The sequence below is a fragment of the Salvelinus fontinalis genome, chromosome 9 (genome assembly GCF_029448725.1).
Source record: "Salvelinus fontinalis isolate EN_2023a chromosome 9, ASM2944872v1, whole genome shotgun sequence".
Taxonomy (NCBI): Eukaryota; Metazoa; Chordata; class Actinopteri; order Salmoniformes; family Salmonidae; genus Salvelinus; species Salvelinus fontinalis.
Window position 1 is genome coordinate 1,410,721 of NC_074673.1, and position 21,321 is coordinate 1,432,041.

The 21,321-nt window shown below is 45.4% G+C and overlaps 3 protein-coding genes across 3 annotated transcripts in view; 2 read left to right on the forward strand and 1 right to left on the reverse strand.

Moving 5' to 3' along the window:
* myrf (myelin regulatory factor) overlaps positions 1-6,447 on the forward strand; it is a 96,990-nt gene extending 90,543 nt beyond the window's left edge. The window contains exon 25 of the mRNA XM_055935034.1: positions 79-6,447. Within this exon, the coding sequence (XP_055791009.1) occupies positions 79-171 (93 nt within the window). The 3' untranslated portion in view covers positions 172-6,447. The remainder of the gene's footprint in view (positions 1-78) is intronic.
* A 241-nt stretch (positions 6,448-6,688) lies between these two features.
* Positions 6,689-9,555, forward strand: tmem258 (transmembrane protein 258). Its single transcript, XM_055933031.1, has 4 exons — positions 6,689-6,794; positions 8,565-8,674; positions 9,039-9,168; positions 9,401-9,555. The coding sequence occupies exons 1-3, from the start codon at positions 6,792-6,794 to the stop codon at positions 9,163-9,165; spliced, it is 240 nt and encodes a 79-aa protein (XP_055789006.1). The 5' UTR covers positions 6,689-6,791; the 3' UTR covers positions 9,166-9,168; positions 9,401-9,555.
* A 3,274-nt stretch (positions 9,556-12,829) lies between these two features.
* LOC129862932 (ribosome-binding protein 1-like) lies at positions 12,830-16,384 on the reverse strand. Its single transcript, XM_055935036.1, has 6 exons — positions 16,329-16,384; positions 15,737-15,952; positions 15,397-15,645; positions 14,081-15,122; positions 13,712-13,883; positions 12,830-13,574 (listed from the first exon to the last, which is right to left on the reverse strand). The coding sequence occupies exons 1-4, from the start codon at positions 16,382-16,384 to the stop codon at positions 14,252-14,254; spliced, it is 1,392 nt and encodes a 463-aa protein (XP_055791011.1). The 3' UTR covers positions 12,830-13,574; positions 13,712-13,883; positions 14,081-14,251.
* Between the last annotated feature and the right edge of the window lie 4,937 nt (positions 16,385-21,321).

Here is a 21,321-nt window from a genome sequence, read left to right on the forward strand (position 1 = left end):
ATATTAAATTACATTTGACCATTTAAAATCCATATAAAAGTTGCGTCCTTGACCTCTGTCCTCTTCTCCTTCTGGCAGAGTGAAGTGAGGTGTGGCGTAGAGGATGAGAACGTATCCACCACACCGCCATACTCTGACTTCTACTTCCTCATTCAAAGGAGCTGCTCGTGAGAGGAGAGGAAACTAAGCATGCGAACTAGTGTGCTGCTTTGAACGTATCCGCAGACTGACCCAGGGTATCTTAACTAGTACACCTCCTATCCCATCCTTCTCTCTCTCTCTCTGGCTCCTTCCAAACAATAGGGGATCGAGAAACTATTTGTTCTGCTCTCAAACTTATGAGAGAGGCATGAATGTGGGACTGTATCCTCCCAAGCTCCGATGCCTTACATGATGTCATGATGATATAGACTTACAGTGTATTCGGAGAGTATTCAGACCCCTTTTTTTCCATATTTTATCACATTTTACATCAGTATTCAGACCCTTTACTCAGTACTTTGTTGAAGCACCTTTGGCAGCGATTACAGCCTTGTGTCTTCTTGGGTATGACGCTACAAGCTTGGCACACCTGCATTTGGGGAGTTTCTCCCATTCTTCTCTGTACAGCTATTTTCAGGTCTCTCCAGAGATGTTCGATCAGGTTCAAGTCCGGGCTCTGGCTGGCCAATTCAAGGATATTCAGAAACTTGTCCCGAAGCCACTCCTCAGTTATCTTGGCTGTGTGCTTAGGGTCGTTGTCCTGTTGGAAGGTGAACCTTCGCCCCAGTCTGAGGTCCTGAGCGCTCTGGACCAGGTTTTCCTCAAGTATCTCTCTGTACTTTGCTCCGTTCATCTTTCCCTCGATCCTGACTAGTCTCCCAGTCCCTGCCGCTGAAAAACATCCTCACAGCATGTTGCTACCACCACCATGCTTCACCGTTCGGATGGTGCCAGGTTTCCTCCAGACGCTTGGCATTCAGGCCAAAGAGTTCAATCTTGGTTTCATCAGACCAGAGAAGGATGATCAATCTCATGGATGATCAATGGAAACAGGATGCACCTGAACTTTCAAGTCTCACAGCAAAGGGTCTGAATACTTATGTAAATAAGGTATATACCTTATATACCTGTATACTTTTTGTTTTTGCTTTGTCATTATGGGGTATTGTGTGTAGATTGATAATGAGGGGGAAAAAACGATTTAATCCATTTTAGAATAAGGTTTTAACGTAACAAAATGTGGAAAAAGTCAAGGGGTCTGAATACTTTCTGAATGCCCTGTACATTATGTCTTAATAACTATGTTTTTTTTTTGCCAATTTATAGCATCCTTACACATTTTACTGAACTGGTTTTTCTTATCTACAATCTAACCATTCCTGATGACTGAAAACAAAAGTCTGTTTTGAACTAATGGTTTCGTGTTTAATGGAAATTCCATTTGGTTCTAGAACACAAGTGGCTTCGGCCCAAAAGGAACCCCATTCACTCTATTGTGTACTAAATAGGGAATAGGGTACCATTGGGCTCTGGTCTAAAGTAGTGCACTATATAGGGAATAGGGTTCTATAGGCCTCTGGTCTAAAGTAGTGCACTATATAGGGAATAGGGTACCATTGGGTACGCAGACTGTGCCTCAGCAAATAATAAGGGGGAGTCATGTTCACAGCTGGTCTCAGTGGCGTATCAAGAGTAACGTTATATTACAGCTGGCCTCAGTGGCGTATCAAGAGTAACGTTATATTACAGCTGGTCTCAGTGGCGTATCAAGAGTAACGTTATATTACAGCTAGTCTCAGTGGCGTATCAAGAGTAACGTTATATTACAGCTAGTCTCAGTGGCGTATCAAGAGTAACGTTATATTACAGCTAGTCTCAGTGGCGTATCAAGAGTAACGTTATATTACAGCTGGTCTCAGTGGCGTATCAAGAGTAACGTTATATTACAGCTGGTCTCAGTGGCGTATCAAGAGTAACGTTATATTACAGCTGGTCTCAGTGGCGTATCAAGAGTAACGTTATATTACAGCTGGTCTCAGTGGCGTATCAAGAGTAACGTTATATTACAGCTGGTCTCAGTGGCGTACCAAGAGTAACGTTATATTACAGCTGGTCTCAGTGGCGTATCAAGAGTAACGTTATATTACAGCTGGTCTCAGTGGCGTATCAAGAGTAACGTTATATTACAGCTAGTCTCAGTGGCGTATCAAGAGTAACGTTATATTACAGCTGGTCTCAGTGGCGTATCAAGAGTAACGTTATATTACAGCTGGTCTCAGTGGCGTATCAAGAGTAACGTTATATTACAGCTAGTCTCAGTGGCGTATCAAGAGTAACGTTATATTACGTACCGGGCTGCTTTATTCTGGGTCAGATTGATTTACTCACTGGTTGCGTCCAAATGGCACCCTATTCCCTATATAGTGACCAGAGCCCTATGGTACCCTATTCCCTATATAGTGCACTACTTGTACGTAGTGTAACACTGTATAATCTGGAACACTGTGTATACACTGTATAATCTGGAACACTGTATATACACTGTATAATCTGGAACACTGTGTATACACTGTATAATCTGGAACACTGTGTATACACTGTATAATCTGGAACACTGTATAATATGGTACACTGTGTATACACTGTATAATCTGGAACACTGTATACACACTGTATAATCTGGAACACTGTATACACACTGTATAATCTGGAACACTGTGTATACACTGTATAATCTGGAACACTGTGTATACACTGTATAATCTGGAACACTGTATAATATGGAACACTGTGTATACACTGCATAATCTGGAACACTGTATAATCTGGAACACTGTATATACACTGTATAATCTGGAACACTGTATATACACTGCATAATCTGGAACACTGTATATACACTGTATAATCTGGAACACTGTATAATCTGGAACACTGTATAATCTGGAACACTGTATATACACTGTGTAATCTGGAACACTGTATATACACTGATAATCTGGAACACTGTATATACACTGTATAATCTGGAACACTGTATACACACTGCATAATCTGGAACACTGTATATACACTGTATAATCTGGAACACTGTATATACACTGATAATCTGGAACACTGTATACACACTGTATAATCTGGAACACTGAATATACACTGTATAATCTGGAACACTGTATATACACTGTATAATCTGGAACACTGTATACACACTGCATAATCTAGAACACTGTATATACACTGTATGATCTGGAACACTGTATAATCTGGAACACTGTATATACACTGTATAATCTGGAACACTGTATATACACTGTATAATCTGGAACACTGTATAATCTGGAACACTGTATATACACTGTATAATCTGGAACACTGTATATACACTGTATAATCTGGAACACTGTATACTCTGGAACACTGTGTATACACTGTATAATCTGGAACACTGTATACACACTGTATAATCTGGAACACTGTATATACACTGTATAATCTGGAACACTGTATACACACTGCATAATCTGCAATACTGTATACTCTGGAACACTGTATAATCTGGAACACCGTATATACACTGTATAATCTGGAACACTGTATATACACTGTATAATCTGGAACACTGTATACTCTGGAACACTGTATATACACTGTATAATCTGGAACACTGTATATACACTGTATAATCTGGAACACTGTATATACACTGTATAATCTGGAACACTGTATACACACTGTATAATCTGGAACACTGTATATACACTGCATAATCTGGAACACTGTATACTCTGGAACACTGTATATACACTGTATAATCTGGAACACTGTATACACACTGCATAATCTGGAACACTGTATACTCTGGAACACTGTATATACACTGTATAATCTGGAACACTGTATACACACTGCATAATCTGCAATACTGTATACACACTGTATAATCTGGAACACTGTATAATCTGGAACACTGTATAATCTGGAACACTGTATAATCTGGAACACTGTATGATCTCAGCATTTGATAATTGCATCCATTGTTCAGGTCCAACACTGACTATATGTTTGAACAACAACGAAAATACTTTTTCCGCTGTAACTTGCCCACTGGAATCTTAATACACTGTAACTCACTCACAGGACCACTAGCAAATGCTACATTTGTGTTTAAGACAAAGTACTGTCTTAGCTACATGTATGTTAACTTTATATGCTTGAATTGTAGAAGATTGGCGATTTCCTTTCTGCTCTCGATGATGATGTTGATAACCCACACAAATATCAACATCTCTATGATGTTTTTTAAACCGCTGGTGCCTTATCCTTCTCGACAAGGAGGTCGGCTTATCCTTCTCTACAAGGAGGTCGGTTTATCTTTCTCTACAAGGAGGTCGGCTTATCTCGAGACAGAAGCGGCTCATGGACTTGATTGAATGCTGACTGATTGAATGCTGTTCACGTTTGAGCCACAGAGTGTTTAAATCCTATTTATTTAAACTAACAAAGGTGGCCATTTTGTGACACGGCCTTGTGCAACTGAAGGAGAAAAAGGTTTGGCCAGAAGCCACGCTAGCAGCCTACTGAAAGAGTCACGGATTTATACACTTGGCACATTGTATTATTCTAACCTTTCCATTCATTGCTCTGAATCTGTGTAACGCTTTTTGTCTTCCCCTCCCTGACGGGAAACATCACCCTTTCCCTTAAGCCATGTTTATAACTATAAATCTCCTTTGGAAAACACACCTCTTCACATGTACTCTGTTATTTGCCTATACTTTTTGTAGTGATATCTTTTCCTTACTCACTGACCACTGTCCTGTTGGATATACTATTGACCATATTCCTCATATGTCATGCAATACAGTATTTAGTATATACATGTATTAGTACGTGATGAAGGACCCTTTGGATATTGGTATCTGAATGTCACAAGTTAACAAAATATGTATTCCCATCTCACGGGCATTCAGAATGCACCATCTCTCCAATACAGAGACCTGGGCCCGTATTCAGAAATCACCGTAGGAGTACTGATCTAGGATCAGGCCTTAGGGTAGGAGTACTGATCTAGGATCAGGTCTTATGGTAGAAGTACTGATCTAGGATCAGGCCTTAGGGTGGGAGTATTGATCTAGGATCAGGCCTTAGAGGAGGAGTGCTAATCTAGGATCAGATTCCCATTGTCCATGTCCAAAAGAAATATCCTTGATCACAAATACAGGCCCCTGGTGGGTTAAAACAGTTATATTGACACAATGTCTCTCTAACCAGGTGTGTTAAATCTTACCTGACCTGTCATAAGAAATCTAAATTAAAAAACAAATAATCAAATGAATATACTTAATTGAAGATGACACAATATAAAATATATAGTATTATACTGTATTACCAATATGATTTTGCCATACATGAGTACAGTGTACTGTTTTAGCTTATTTATAATGCACCAGCCAGCCTTTATAGTGACACCAGCATAGTACTTGTAGTTTAGCACTGTATATATGAACTGCTTAATGCTCTGATGGTGGTTCCAACTGGTTTAAACTGGTTCAAACTGGTTCCAACTGGTTCAAACTGGTTCCAACTGGTTCCAACTGGTTCAAACTGGTTCCAACTGGTTTAAAATGGTATAGAAACTCATTACATGTTACTGTGTAGCTTCATTTTGTAACAATCTATGCTCCTTTTTTATGTTATTTCTGTATTATCACTATCATTTTTACTCTTTATTACTGTATCATGTATGTTGTATCATTAATATGTAAATGTTGTTTTATGAAATTCTATGCCAATCAAAATCACTATTCTCCTTTTACCTGTTTCACTGAGAAAGAAAACACACGGGTGTGCGCGCACACACACACACACACACGCACGCACGCACGCACACACACACACACACACACGCACGCACGCACGCACGCACACGCACGCACGCACACGCACGCACGCGCACACACGCACGCACGCACGCACACACGCACGCGCACGCACGCACGCACGCACGCACGCACACACACACACGCACGCACGCACGCACGCACGCACACACACACACACACACACACGCACACACACACACACACACAGGACTTTCTAATTAAAACTTTACAATGAAACGATCAAATCACTCATTTTGAAATGCATTTATCTTCTTACTCTAATTCGTATGGCTTAAAGCCCTTCAGAACACTAAAATACTTGATGAACATTGAATCACTTTTGTAAAGCATATTCACCCCCTTCCCTCATTCACCTCTACACTAGTCCTGTTCCTGCTTTAAAAGTTCTCCCTATAAATCTGTGCTTTTTAGTCGAACCTCTTACTTTGTTTTTAATACATGATCGTGGCATTTATTTTTAAGTCTTTGCTGTTTTCGTCTCTTTTTTTTGTTTGTTTTGAAGAGCTTGTTGTCATAATATGAATGCATGCAGTAAATAAAATATTGATTGAAAACAAAATGTGTCTTGGTTGGTGGAGAGCGAGAGAGCGAGCCCTAAACAGCATATCACAGCCAGGAACATTGTTATTTTATCGATTCATTTTAAGATCTAGGATCAGCACAATTGCATGTAAAATAATCTGTTAAATTATTTTGTGCTAATCTTAAAATTAATCTCATGTAAAAATCTCTGTTTCGGAATAAAACATGGAATAAATAAACTAAGGATTCCGCATGAAACTGTTTTTCCAGCCCGCTAAGTGGCGGCCAAGTATTTTTACGCTGGCTTGAGAACGTCGGGAGAACTGACGTGGCTCTTATCTAGTATTGAGATTCTGCAGTAGGAACAAGAAACTCAACAAAATGGTAAGTGATTTGTAGCTAATGCACAATTTTATAATAATAACTTGATCATGAAATGCGACTTCTGTCTAAATCCTAATATTATATGTATTCAAATGGTTGTTGTAGCTAGGCATTTCCGTGTTGTAATGGCTAGCTTGCTAGCCAACATTAGCTAACTAGCCCAATCTTGGACTAAAGGAGCCTAAATTCACGTTACTCCTTATTCCAAGGATTTGTGTTACATGTTTTGTTTATTAAAATACAAATTGACTCTGGAAACCAAAACAGCCAAATACTCAAATTAAATGGAAATCTTAATTGCAATACGGTTCTAGAAACACAAATCCCTGTTCAGGTCACAAACGTTAAATATCAATCAATCAAATGTATTTATATAGCCCTTCTTACATCAGCTGATATCTCAAAGTGCTGTACAGAAACTCAGCCTAAAACCTCAAACAGCAAGCAATGCAGGTGTAGAAGCACGGTGGCTAGGAAAAACTCCCTAGAAAGGCCAAAACCTAGGAAGAAACCTAGAGAGGAACCAGGCTATGAGGGGTGGCCAGTCCTCTTCTGGCTGTGCCGGGTGGAGATTATAACAGAACATGGCCAAGATGTTCAAATGTTCAGAACAGGCAGAACAGTTGAAACTGGAGCAGCAGCACGGCCAGGTGGACTGGAAACAACAAGGAGTCATCAGGCCAGGTAGTCCTGAGGCATGGTCCTAGGGCTCAGGTCCTCCAAGAGAGAGAAAGAAAGAATTAGAGGGAGCATACTTACATTCACACAGGACACCGGATAAGACACAGTAGACACTTAGTGTTTTGTTTTAACACAGTTGCAGCATACAGTATTTTTTAGTGACAACAGGTTTGTGGTGTCTGTCTTCCGTTTACACGCAGGTGGTCAGAGAAGCAGATAACTCATTAGCGCAGGTAGTCAGTCAGTCCTCTGTCTTGCGTCTGTTTTCCGTAAACAAGCGCTGTAACATGGAGATATGGCCTTGTGGGAACCCTAACCCTATAAAAAGGTGTGAATCAATTTAACCTTTCGTTTTTGGAAAACTTTTTCTCTCCGATATGAAATATCCGTATGATTCCAAAACCGTACGGCAAGCGATGCTGTTAATGTTCAAACCGAGCCTCCGGGCTGAATAGGCATTTTCTTCGATGGCTCGTTTAAAAATATTTGTAGACATGTTTTTGTAAGTACATAAAGGAAGATGGTTGCTCAGCGAAACTCCATATTTGGTGATAAATGAACATATTTTGACAACGTTTACAGAGCTGACTTGTCTCGTTAAATAAAAATGGGAGTTTGATTTTGAGTTTTCTGGGCGAGAGGTCTCTAACGCACAGATACTAGTTCAGCTAACGATATTCATTAACGCTATATCTGTAGCCAGTGAACTACGTTTCATAGCTACTCATCATTTAATCGAATAGCATAACATGTAGCTATGTTATGATGGGAATACAGTAGCTAGCTATGGTAATATAGCGGAACAATATAGATCAAGTTTAACTAGCTACTGTAGCTAGTAAGCTAACACCCAATACAGCCTCCCACAGACAATGCCAAGTTAAGACCAGAGAACTTCAACTGTTATGATCAAGTCAGTCAATAAGCCGTTTGATCTGTCCATAACTCATATTTACCTCGTTAGTAAGTTGAAACCCCGTGTTTATTTATAGCAACATACCTGTCCATTTAGAAATGTGGGATATTGTCCCTAACCAGAAGCACACTGAGGGAATCTCTACATTGTCTCCGTTCTTCTTCTTCCCTCAGGAGCTGGAGGCTATGACTCGATACACCAGTCCGGTGAACCCGGCAGTCTTCCCACACCTCACTGTGGTCCTACTGGCTATCGGCATGTTCTTCACCGCGTGGTTCTTTGTGTATCCTTCCACGGTCATCTGTCTTTATAGTGACTTTTATGGTCTTCAAACCTGGGGAATGGGGACACTGAACGTGTCGGCTTTTGTTGCAGCCCAGTATTAACACACCAATGTCAACTAATATGCCCTGTGTCTTTCTACGACTTAGGAATGAAGAACAGTGATTGATAACAGGCTGAGATTTGGATAACAGGCTGATAGAAGCGGTTGCTGAGTCTGAATATTCACAGAGATAATATACACTACTGTAGGTGAATGTGTTGACAATAAGTGAGACGATGTATATATATATTTTTCCGATAGACTGGATGTAACGGTTGGTCTGTTGTGTACCACTACGATTGGCACCATAACTGTCTCCCAGCTACGAGGTAACGTCCACTAAATACACCAGAGACGTGTACAAAGAGCTGCTCATCTCCCTGGTGGCGTCTCTCTTCATGGGCTTCGGAGTGCTGTTTCTGTTACTGTGGGTCGGCATCTATGTCTGACAGGTAAGAGAGAGACTTATGCTGCATTCACGATGAGTCGGAACCTCGTGAGTTAAATTTTTTCCTGGAGCTTCCTATTGGTTGATTCGGGATACTTCCCAAGTGGGCAACTCGGACCCGGTATTAACTCTTTACAATGAGTTTCCAGGTCGGACATTTCTCAATTTCCGTGTTCTGACACTCATTCGCCATAGTGTTTCATGTCTATGATCCCTGTGTGTGTGTCCTGTTACAGATTGTTATATTGCCAAATGATACAGAAGAACATTCCAGTGGAACAGAAGGACATCACGAAGTGGGCTCCACCACAGACACAGAAGATGGACTGCACTGACGAGAGGGTGGGGATTGGGGTTGCCTTTCACTAAATAAAGAGACATTTGTACAAAACTGCGTAGTTTCTACTGGTAATGAAAGGAGGCCGCCTGTGCGTTTTGTTTTTAAAGGTCCTTATTACAAATCTGTGTTGATTCCAGGTAGGTATCAACATGTGAAAACTAAAAGAGATGGGAACCCGCACACTATCTAAAGAGGAATAAATCCCAAACTGAGGCTCAATGCAGAATAAAGGTAAACAAAACAAAACCAAAACCAGGCAGCTTTTTATTAATGCACTTTAACTCGCTGAGCTTTTGGGCACTATGATGTCCAAATAAAATGTATTTTCTGTATTTAAGCCTCTGTTTTGGATTCATACCTAGTCTTTACTGGTGAAATTGTGACAGCATTGGAGTGAGCCAGCCTATTGATGCTTTGGAGGTGCCTTCATTAGTCAGAGGACTGCAGTAGAAATAAATCGCCACAAGGTGGTGCTAGAGACGTCTGCCAGAGGGCACCACAGTGAATCTGAATTGCATTGCCTTGATTCCTTGCACCCTCTCTCCTCGCTTCCTTCTCAAAACCCCATTGGATGAGGTCAAACCTTTTGACTTTGTCATTAAATGAGTTTTAAGGATGTGAGGAATCAAGGCAATTCAATTCAGATTGTCCCCAATAAGTCAGTGATTGCAGTATTATTTTTAAACTTCCGTTTAGTAGTAGTGACAACTACCTAGACACATCTCATTCACAAAGGTGACATGACTGTTCAGGAAAGAATCTGGTGTTTCAAGATCCTCATGCCGACGGCCCTGGCATTGACATGGGAGTAGGAAGTCCCAAGAACATATGGAAATCTGTAGTGATTTATACTAGTTTTAATTCTATGTGATCCGGCTGGAGATCAGAATTAGACTGCCTGTGTAAACGCAGCCATAGAGAGATGTGTCTATCTCTTTATTTGGTGTGAGTGCAGTACATGTAACTTTGAGATACAGCATGTACCCTAGGGAATGCAGTGAGGGCTATTTCAGACCACTGTGGTCTAATAGTGGTGGTGATGCCTTAAACCCCAATCCCAGATTAATATCTGAGGTACAAACAGAGCAGTCAGTCGCCATCTGGCCCCGGTGTTACCCTCGTGACCATCTGGCCCCGGTGTTACCCTCGTGACCATCTGGCCCCGGTGTTACCCTCGTGACCATCTGGCCCCGGTGTTACCCTCGTGACCATCTGGCCCCGGTGTTACCCTCGTGACCATCTGGCCCCGGTGTTAACCTCGTGACCATCTGGCCCCGGTGTTACCCTCGTGACCATCTGGCCCCGGTGTTACCCTCGTGACCATCTGGCCCCGGGGAGTAACTACAATGTTGTTGATCCGTCCTCAGTTTTCTATCACAGCGATTAAACTCTATAACTGTTTTAAAGTCACCATTGGCCTCAAAGGGATATTTAATGTCTGCTTTAAAATGATAAACTACCAATAGGGGCCCTCCCTCAGCGAGGCATTGGAAAACCTCCCTGGTCTTTGTGGTTGAATCTGTGTTTGAAATTCACTGCTGGACTGAGGGATCTTACAGATAATTGTATGTGTTTGGGTACAGAGATGAGGTAGTCATTCAGAAATCATGTTAAACACAATTATTTCACACAGAGTGAGTCCATGAAACTTATTATGTGACTCGTTAAGCACATGTTGACTCCTTAACTTATTTAGGCTTGCCATAACAAAGGGATTGAATACTTATTGACTCAAGACATTTCAGCTTTTCATTTTTAATTCATTTGTAAAACAATTTAAACATAATTCCTCTGACATTATGGGGAATTGTGTGTAGGCCAGTGACCAGAAAATGTAAATGTAATCCATTTTAAATTCAAGCTGTAACATGTGGAAGAAGTGAGAAGGCACTGCATGCCTTCCCAATGGCATTATAGTCCCTATTTAGTGCACTACTCTCTCTGGACCCATAGGGCTCTGGTCAACAGTAGTGTTCTATATAGGGAATAGGGTTATGGTCTAAAGTAGTGCACTATATAGGGAATAGGGCTCTGGTCTAAAGTAGTGCACTATATAGGGAATAGGGCTCTGGTCTAAAGTAGTGCACTATATAGGGAATAGGGCTCTGGTCTAAAGTAGTGCACTATATAGGGAATAGGGCTCTGGTCTAAAGTAGTGCACTATATAGGGAATAGGGCTCTGGTCTAAAGTAGTGCACTATATAGGGTTCCATTTAGTAAAAACACTGAAATGAATTGCCATTGTGCATTTTATTTTATTTTTTTATCCATTGGAGGAAAACCTGAGATTGTCCTTTAGTGTCATCTGCCTCTAGTAACAACACTAGTCCATATTAGTGGAACATCTTGATTGACAAACTACCAGGATGGACCACTCTTTCTCCTATCTCTATCCTAGTCCAGGGTCGTGTTCAGTAGGGCACACCGTAGCAAAACGTTTTGAAACTGAAAACAATGGCCGTTTCTTATTGGACAAGGCCAGATAGTCCCTCCATGTCAGTTTTCTTCTGGTGTCAAATGAACATGACCCACCCAGGTAGTGAAAGTCTTGTCACCAGTCTGGCGGACCTCACTTGGTACTAGATCCTCCAATCCCTCCCTCCTCGCTGACGAGCTCTGGCGAAGGAATCCCTCAGCCAGACAGATAATAGATCCTCCAGTCCCTCCCTCCTCGCTGACGAGCTCTGGCGAAGGAATCCCTCAGCGGCCGCAGGTCGCCAGGACACTCTGTCGTCCGTTTACAACCCAGCAGCAGGACCGATACCTCCGCCTTTGTGCAAGGAGGAGCACTGCCAAAGCCCTGCAAAATGACCTCCAGCAGGCCACAAATGTGCATGTGTCAGCATATGGTCTCACAAGGGGTCTGAGGATCTCATCTCGGAACCTAATGGCAGTCAGGCTACCTCTGGCGAGCACATGGAGGGCTGTGCGGCCCCACAAAGAAATGCCACCCCACACCATGACTGACCCACCGCCAAACCGGTCATGCTGGAGGATGTTGCAGGCAGCAGAACGTTCTCCACGGCGTCTCCAGACTCTGTCACGTCTGTCACATGTGCTCAGTGTGAACCTGCTTTCATCTGTGAAGAGCACAGGGCGCCAGTGGCGAATTTGCCAATCTTGGTGTTCTCTGGCAAATGCCAAACGTCCTGCACGGTGCTGGGCTGTGAGCACAACCCCCACCTGTGGACGTCGGGCCCTCATACCACCCTCATGGAGTCTGTTTCTGACCGTTTGAGCAGACACATGCACATTTGTGGCCTGCTGGAGGTCATTTTGCAGGGCGCTGGCAGTGCACCTCCTTGCACAAAGGTGGCGGTAGCGGTCCTGCTGCTGGGTTGTTGCCCTCCTACGGCCTCCTCCACGTCTCCTGATGTACTGGTCTGTCTCCTGGTAGCGCCTCCATGCTCTGGACACTACGCTGACAGACACAGCAAACCTTTTTGCCACAGCTCGCATTGATGTGCCATCCTGGATGAACTGCACTACCTGAGCCACTTGTGTGGGTTGTAGACTCCGTCTCATGCTACCACTAGAGTGAGAGCACCGCCAGCATTCAAAAGTGACCAAAACATCAGCCAGGAAGCATAGGAACTGAGAAGTGGTCTGTGGTCACCACCTGCAGAATCACTCCTTTATTGGGGGTGTCTTGCTAATTGCCTATAATTTCCACCTGTTGTCTATTCCATTTGCACAACAGCATGTGAAATTTATTGTCAATCAGTGTTGCTTCCTAATTGGACAGTTTGATTTCACAGAAGTGTGATTGACTTGGAGTTACATTGTGTTGTTTTAAGTGTTCCCTTTATTTTTTTGAGCAGTGTAAAAGCAACCATTTGCCAGTGCTAATGCCTAAGACGCGTCACAAAGTTAACAAACATGTTTGTCAGTTAAGTAGGCTTGTGAAAAGAAGCAACCACTTATCAAGCTTCAAAAAAGTACAGCTGAATAAACCTAAGTGGTACTGAGAGCAGGTCTTTCTCTTCAAACATACCAACCCTCTGGAAGACAGAGAGAACCTGTAGGCCGTTTGTCCAGGTCAAACTGTTGGACTCCAGCCATCTCAGGCTCTAGAGGAAACATCAAAACATGATCCATGTTTACAACTACATCTGTACACATCATGTATTATTTCTGATGAGAGTTAGAATCCTGTCCCTCCTACGCCCCCCCCTCTCTCTCTCTCTCTCTGTGTGTCCGTACGTACCACTACCGAGCAGTGAAAGGAGATGCTGAGGGTGAGGTAGATGGCACACAGCATCAGTAAGCCTTTAAACCTCTCCAGTAGCAGAGCGACCAGACCGACCTGGAACACGGACGTGTTAAACATCATCAGCAGAATGATGATCACGTCGAACAGCCAGGCTATGTCCTAGATGCTGGAACACACAGATTATTAATCACACTTAGGCCTAAACAACATTACAGTAATTATAAACAATGTAAGTAAGACCTGATTGTTATTGGGAAAGATTTTGGAACATTTTCAAAAACGACAAAATAAAAAATAACTAGCTATTAAAGTCAAATAAACATTTGAATCATTAACGGGCTACAAAACCAATCATGTACGTACATGAACAGCACTAGCTGGATGACGGGCGCTGCCCTGAGCAGCTCACTTAAGGAGTTGACACACAGGTCATAGGTCAGCAGGACCAGCGAGTTGTTGTTGGTCTGGAGCATCTCTGGGTTAGGTCTGGCTACCTAGCCCAGGACACCTGCAGCTGGGATGAGCTTGACACAATCACAGCCTCGGGCTGGCACCTCCTTCTCTGGCCCTCGGCTGGCACCTCCTTCTCTGGCCCTCGGCTGGCACCTCCTTCTCTGGCCCTCGGTTGGCACCTCCTTCTCTGGCCCTCGGCTGCCACCTCCTTCTCTGGCCCTCGGCTGCCACCTCCTTCTCTGGCCCTCGGCTGCCATCTCCTCCTCTGGCCCTCGGCTGCCACCTCCTTCTCTGGCCCTCGGGCTGGCACCTCCTTCTCTGGCCCTCGGCTGGCACCTCCTTCTCTGGCCCTCGGGCTGCCACCTCCTTCTCTGGCCCTCGGGCTGCCACCTCCTTCTCTGGCCCTCGGCCTGCCACCTCCTTCTCTGGCCCTCGGGCTGCCACCTCCTTCTCTGGCCCTCGGGCTGCCACCTCCTTCTCTGGCCCTCGGCTGGCACCTCCTTCTCTGGCCCTCGGCTGCCACCTCCTTCTCTGGCCCTCGGGCTGCCACCTCCTTCTCTGGCCCTCGGCTGGCACCTCCTTCTCTGGCCCTCGGCTGGCACCTCCTTCTCTGGCCCTCGGCTGGCACCTCCTTCTCTGGCCCTCGGCTGGCACCTCCTTCTCTGGCCCTCGGCTGCCACCTCCTTCTCTGGCCCTCGGCTGGCACCTCCTTCTTAGGCACTCGGGCTGGCACCTCCTTCTCTGGCCCTCGGCTGCCACCTCCTTCTCTGGCCCTCGGCTGCCACCTCCTTCTCTGGCCCTCGGCTGCCACCTCCTTCTCTGGCCCTCGGCTGGGATGAACTTCAAAAGGCCCCTCTGGCTTTTACTCTTTGGTTCCTTTCCCGTCTTCGCTCCTTTGCCAGTCACAGGTATTTGACCTGTAGTGACACAGCCACGACCCTCCGCTGATGGCCTTCACCGCCACGACCCTCCGCTGATGGCCTTCACCGCCACGACCCTCCGCTTTGATGACCTCCACGACCCTCCGCTTTGATGGCCCTCACCTCCACGACCCTCCACTTTGATGACCTTCACCTCCACGACCCTCCACTTTGATGACCTTCACCTCCACGACCCTCCGCTTTGATGGCCCTCACCGCCACGACCCTCCGCTTTGATGACCCTCACGACCCTCCACTTTGATGGCCTTCACCCCCACGACCCTCCGCTTTGATGACCTCCACTACCCTCCGCTTTGATGACCTTCACCTCCACGACCCTCCGCTTTGATGACCTCACCGCCACGACCCTCCGCTTTGATGACCTCCACGACCCTCCGCTTTGATGACCTCCACGACCCTCTGCTTTGATGGCCTTCACCTTCACGACCCTCCGCTTTGATGACCTCACCGCCACGACCCTCCGCTTTGATGGCCTTCACCTTCACGACCCTCTGCTTTGATGACCTCACCGCCACGACCCTCCGCTTTGATGGCCTTCACGACCCTCCGCTTTGATGGCCTTCACCTCACGACCCTCTGCTTTGATGGCCTTCACCTTCACGACCCTCCGCTTTGATGACCTCACCGCCACGACCCTCCGCTTTGATGGCCTTCACGACCCTCCGCTTTGATGACCTCACCGTCACGACCCTCCGCTTTGATGACCTCACCGCCACGACCCTCCACTTTGATGACCTTCACCTCCACGACCCTCCGCTTTGATGAGCCACACGACCCTCCGCTTTGATGACCCCCACGACCCTCCGCTTTGATGGCCTTCACGACCCTCCACTTTGATGACCTTCACCTCACGACCCTCTGCTTTGATGACCTCCACGACCCTCCACTTTGATGACCTTCACCTCACGACCCTCCGCTTTGATGGCCTTCACGACCCTCCACTTTGATGACCTTCACCTCACGACCCTCCGCTTTGATGACCTCCACGACCCTCCGCTTTGATGACCCCCACAACCCTCCGCTTTGATGGCCCTCACCTCCACGACCCTCCGCTTTGATGGCCTTCACCTCCACGACCCTCCGCTTTGATGACCCCCACAACCCTCCGCTTTGATGGCCCTCACCTCCACGACCCTCCACTTTGATGACCTTCACCTCCACGACCCTCCGCTTTGATGGCCCTCACCTCCACGACCCTCCACTTTGATGACCTTCACCTCCACGACCCTCCGCTTTGATGGCCTCCACGACCCTCCGCTTTGATGGCCCTCATCGCCACGACCCTCCGCTTTGATGACCTTCACCTCCACAACCCTCCGCTTTGATGACCTTCACCTCCACGACCCTCCGCTTTGATGGCCCTCACCTCCACGACCCTCCACTTTGATGACCTTCACCTCCACGACCCTCCGCTTTGATGGCCTCCACGACCCTCCGCTTTGATGGCCCTCATCGCCACGACCCTCCGCTTTGATGACCTTCACCTCCACGACCCTCCGCTTTGATGGCCTCCACGACCCTCCGCTTTGATGGCCCTCATCGCCACGACCCTCCGCTTTGATGACCTTCACCTCCACAACCCTCCGCTTTGATGGCCCTCACCTTCAGGACCCTCCGCTTTGATGGCCCTCACCGCCACGACCCTCCGCTTTGATGGCCCTCACCGCCACGACCCTCTGCTTTGATGGCCCTCACCGCCACGACCCTCCACTTTGATGGCCTTCACCTTCACGACCCTCCGCTTTGATGACCTTCACGACCCTCCGCTTTGATGGCCCTCACCGTTACGACCCTCCGCTTTGATGGCCTTCACCTTCACGACCCTCCGCTTTGATGGCCCTCACCTCCACGACCCTCCGCTTTGATGACCTTCACCTTCACGACCCTCCGCTTTGATGGCCTTCACCTTCACGACCCTCCGCTTTGATGACCTTCACGACCCTCCGCTTTGATGGCCTTCACCGCCACGACCCTCCGCTTTGATGGCCCTCACCTCCACGACCCTCCGCTTTGATGACCTTCACCTCCACGACCCTCCGCTTTGATGACCTTCACCTCCACAACCCTCCGCTTTGATGGCCTTCACGACCCTCCGCTTTGATGGCCCTCACCTCCACAACCCTCCGCTTTGATGGCCTTCACGACCCTCCGCTTTGATGGCCCTCACCTTCACGACCCTCCGCTTTGATGGCCTTCACCTCCACGACCCTCCGCTTTGATGACCTCCACGACCCTCCGCTTTGATGACCTCCACGACCCTCCGCTTTGATGGCCCTCACCTCCACGACCCTCCGCTTTGATGACCTCCACGACCCTCCGCTTTGATGGCCTTCACCTCCACGACCCTCCGCTTTGATGACCTCCACGATCCTCCGCTTTGATGGCCACCTACCTTTCCACCGTCACCTTCCTCACTTTGGTTCTACCCAAATCTGTGAGTTTTTAGATGCGGACCTTCAGTTCAGATTAAAACATTTAATCCAAGTCCTAGTATCAGTGTTCAGGAACACAGGCTGTGTTATTCCTCAGCATGTCAGTCCTGCTGGTAGCCATACTGAACAGATTGAAATGTATCGTCATTTTGAGATGAGAAACAAGGTCCTCTGCTTCATAATGGACTTCTGTTAACGGTCACGTTGAGTTTCTCTCAGGATGATTTCTTTAGTCTTCTCCTCTTGCTAGTCCTCCCTGAAACAGAAGTACAGAGTAGTTAAATAGTAGTGGCACAACATTAGGATGCTTCAGCCCCCAGTCTCTGTCAACTTCATTATCTTCTGGAAAATGAGCCTTTGTGTATGTAACCGATGTGAAATGGCTAGCTAGTTAGCGGTGGTGCGCGCTAATAGCGTTTCAATCAGTGACGTCACTCGCTCTGAGACCTTGAAGTAGTTGTTCCCCTTTGCTCTGCAAGAGCCGCGGCTTTTGGGGCGCGATGGGTAACGATGCTTCGAGCGTGGCTGTTGTCGATGTGTGCAGAGGGTCCCTGGTTCAAGCCCAGGTTGGGGCGAGGAGAGGGACGGAAGCTAAACCGCTACATGTAGATGAGTAAGATAGCGTGACAGTAGTATCATGCTCCCTGCTCTCCTCCCATGCATCTGGTCAAGAGCCAAAGCAGTGTGTAACTTTGTGAGTAGTGAGCTAGCTAAATCTGTTCCACAGACAGGCAGCCATGGAGAGGTGTTGATAAAACGTTTACTGGAGACAGGAGAACAAGAGGAGACATAAGGACGAGGTGGATAATTTTGTAATAAGGCCGTTTAATCTCATGTAAAGACATCTTAGTAAAATCTTGCAGCAAGGCTCTTTCTGTCTGACTCGTATGGAATCGTCCGGAAAGAGGTAGTTTGAGCAGTTGTACAGTTTTATATAGACAACAAGCAAAGTAGGTTGATCTGGAAGTCTGGCCTTCCGATTGGTCGATCTGGGTCTTGGGTAGTCCTGAACAGGCCTGATGTCAACGTTCCATTGGTTCCTGAGATAGCTCTTTGTCTTGAGCTCCAACCCTGAGTTGTGTGTGTCTGTGGGGGAGGGGAATTGTGTGTGTCTGTAGTTGGTGTCTTAATGAGTCCAGCATATGTCCAAGAGAAATGAGGAGTATGTGTATTTTGTATAAAAGATGGCTTATGTTGAAATGTTGTTATTACTAGTTTCCAGTATCTATTACAATTTCTTACAGAGGTCAGGGTAACGTTAGGGGTTACAGGTCCCAAATGCCTATCTATGTAGGGCACTACTTTAGACCACGGCCGACAGGGCTCCAAAAGTAGTGCCCTATCTAGGGAGACATTTGGGACGTAATCCTTTTTGTCCTCGATCGGCTGTAGTAGCCAACACCGTCTGTTGTTGTAGTCGTCGTTTCTCGGTTACGCCAAGCTGATTTTAGTTGCCTAGCAACAAGTCTTGTTCGTTACATCATCTAGGAAATCGAATCAAGCCAAGCGAGAGTCACTTGGGATCCAAACAAACACTTAGCTAGCTAGCTAGCCAACATCCCCCGAACTTCTTACTAACAAGCAGGACACACTTTTAACGCCACTTCGATACAAAGTGATTTTCGTAGCAGGTTATGAGGGCATTTTCTCTAACCTTAACCTCAGTCTTTACGCCTCGATCACACAGACAGCGTTTGTGTTCTGGTACACCAGAAGTACATTCATTTCCAATAGAACGCTGTGTTGCTGAGGCAGTGCGTTCTGTGTGGTGCATACCTTGGATTTATCGAAAATATTTTAAAAATAAATATATGTTTTACCTTTAACTAGGCAAGTCAGTTAAGAACAAATTCTTATTTATTTATTCTTATTTAAATTCTTATCTATCCCGGCCAAACCCTTGCATAACCCGGACGACGCTGGGCGCCCCAATTGTGCGCCGCACTATGGGACTTCCTATCACGGACGGTTGTGATACAGCCCAGGATCGAACCAGGGTCTGTAGTAAAACTTCTAGCACTGAGATGCAGTGCCTTAGACCTCTGCACCACTTGGGAGCCGACAATATGTGTACAGGGATGGACAGAATTGGTAGCAGAAGGTGAATGTTGTGCAACGTTTGTTGCACATATATCCAGATGATGCTCCGTGCCATTTCGCGCAAAAACACACTGTAGGTGTGATCGAGGCGTCATAACCTGCTGCGTAAAATTCTCCAAACCTGCTTCGAAAAAGTCACTTCGGTATCGAAGTTGCGTGAAAAGTGTTTCACCTAACAAAATAAACTGACTACATTTATTTTCATCGAAAAAGCCAAGTAACGTTTGTAAAATAAAACGCTGTTACAAAACTAAAGTTAGTGACCTTAGTTAACTAAACCCAGACAAACAGTTAACTTAACAATCTAATTTTGCTGGCCGTTAGCTAGGTTATTATCATCAGAAAGTTTAACTTATTTCTTCGACACTGTCATATGAGCTGGTTTAATGAAGTTTGAAAACAAATCTACATATACCTTATTCTACATGGGTAGATGCCGCCTACGGCTCATAACCACCAGACGCTTTAACGCTTCTTCTTCTTGAAGTTTTATTGGCGAACAGCAACCAACAGACAGGTGCCCACAGCGCCACCTACTGTAGTGGAGTGTGAGACCGGTCACGACCTATCTACACCACTATATTATCTTGAAACTTCGCCCTTTTTAAAAACATTTTTGCCTAAAATGACATACAAATATCTAGCTGCCTGTAGCTCAGGCCCTGAAGCAAAGACATGCTTATTCTTGGTACCATTTGAAAGGAAACACTTTGAAGTTTGTGGAAATGTGAAAATAATGTAGGAGAATATAACAATAGATTTGGTAAAAGATACAAAGAAAAAAACAACTGTTCTTTTGTATTTTTTTTGTACAATCATCGTTGAAATGCAAGAGAAAGGCCATAATGTATTATTCCAGCCCAGGTACAATTTAGATTTTGGTCACTAGATGGTAGCAGTGTATGTACAAATACTGATCTAATGAACCATTGGATTTCTGCAAAAAAAAATCTATCAAGACTGCCCAAATGTGCCTAATTTGTTTATTAATCAGTTTTCATGTTCCAAATTGTGCACTCCTCAAACAATAGCATGGTATTATTTCACTGTAATAGCTACTGTAAATTGGACAGTGCAGTTAGATTAACAAGAATTTAAGCTTTCTGACAATATCAGATATATCTGTGTCCTGGGAAATGTTCTTGTTACTTACAACCTCATGCTAATCACATTAGCCTACGTTAGCTCAACCGTGGACAGGACACCGATCCCGAAGAAGTGTTAACTAACCCAGAATTTATAATATAATAAAATAAAATCCTTCCATACAAACCTCACTACTCCCATCACCCCCCCCCCCCCCCCCCCCCCCCCCAAATATGCATCAAACTCTTTGGTTTTGGCAGAAGTCATTCGTTTTCAATGGAGCAGTACGCAACACTAGGTTGGGTGTGCGGCTGTGATGAGACGACGCTTCGAACACACCGACAGCATATTTGCGCAAAATAGGACACAATATCATCTGGCTATGTGTACAACAAAGGTTCAACATTCAACTTCTGCCACCATTTCTGTCCTGTCATCCTCCCCCATTAAGGAGGGTGCGTCAGTTTGAGGAATTCATTCTGAGCCGACTGTAGATCATTGGAGCAGTGGGGATCAGGATCGCCTTTGTCCAGATAAAGTTGTGTCTGGGACTCACCTTTACATGAATGTAGACTTGGGCTAACTTAAATAA

Bases quoted from the DNA above. Each gene is read 5' to 3' on its own strand.
- tmem258 (XM_055933031.1), top strand. The intron at 8,675-9,038 runs GTATCCTTCCAC...ACTGTCTCCCAG, and splicing joins TTCACCGCGTGGTTCTTTGT to CTACGAGGTAACGTCCACTA.
- LOC129862932 (XM_055935036.1), bottom strand. From the start codon at position 16,384: ATGAGGGCCATCAAAGCGGAGGGTCGTGGAGGCCATCAAAGCGGAGGG. The intron at 15,646-15,736 runs GTGAGGTCATCA...AGGGTCGTGAAG, and splicing joins CAAAGCGGAGGGTCGTGGCG to GCCATCAAAGCGGAGGGTCG. The intron at 15,123-15,396 runs GTAGTGGAGGTC...GTGGCGGTGAAG, and splicing joins GAAGGTCATCAAAGCGGAGG to GCCATCAGCGGAGGGTCGTG.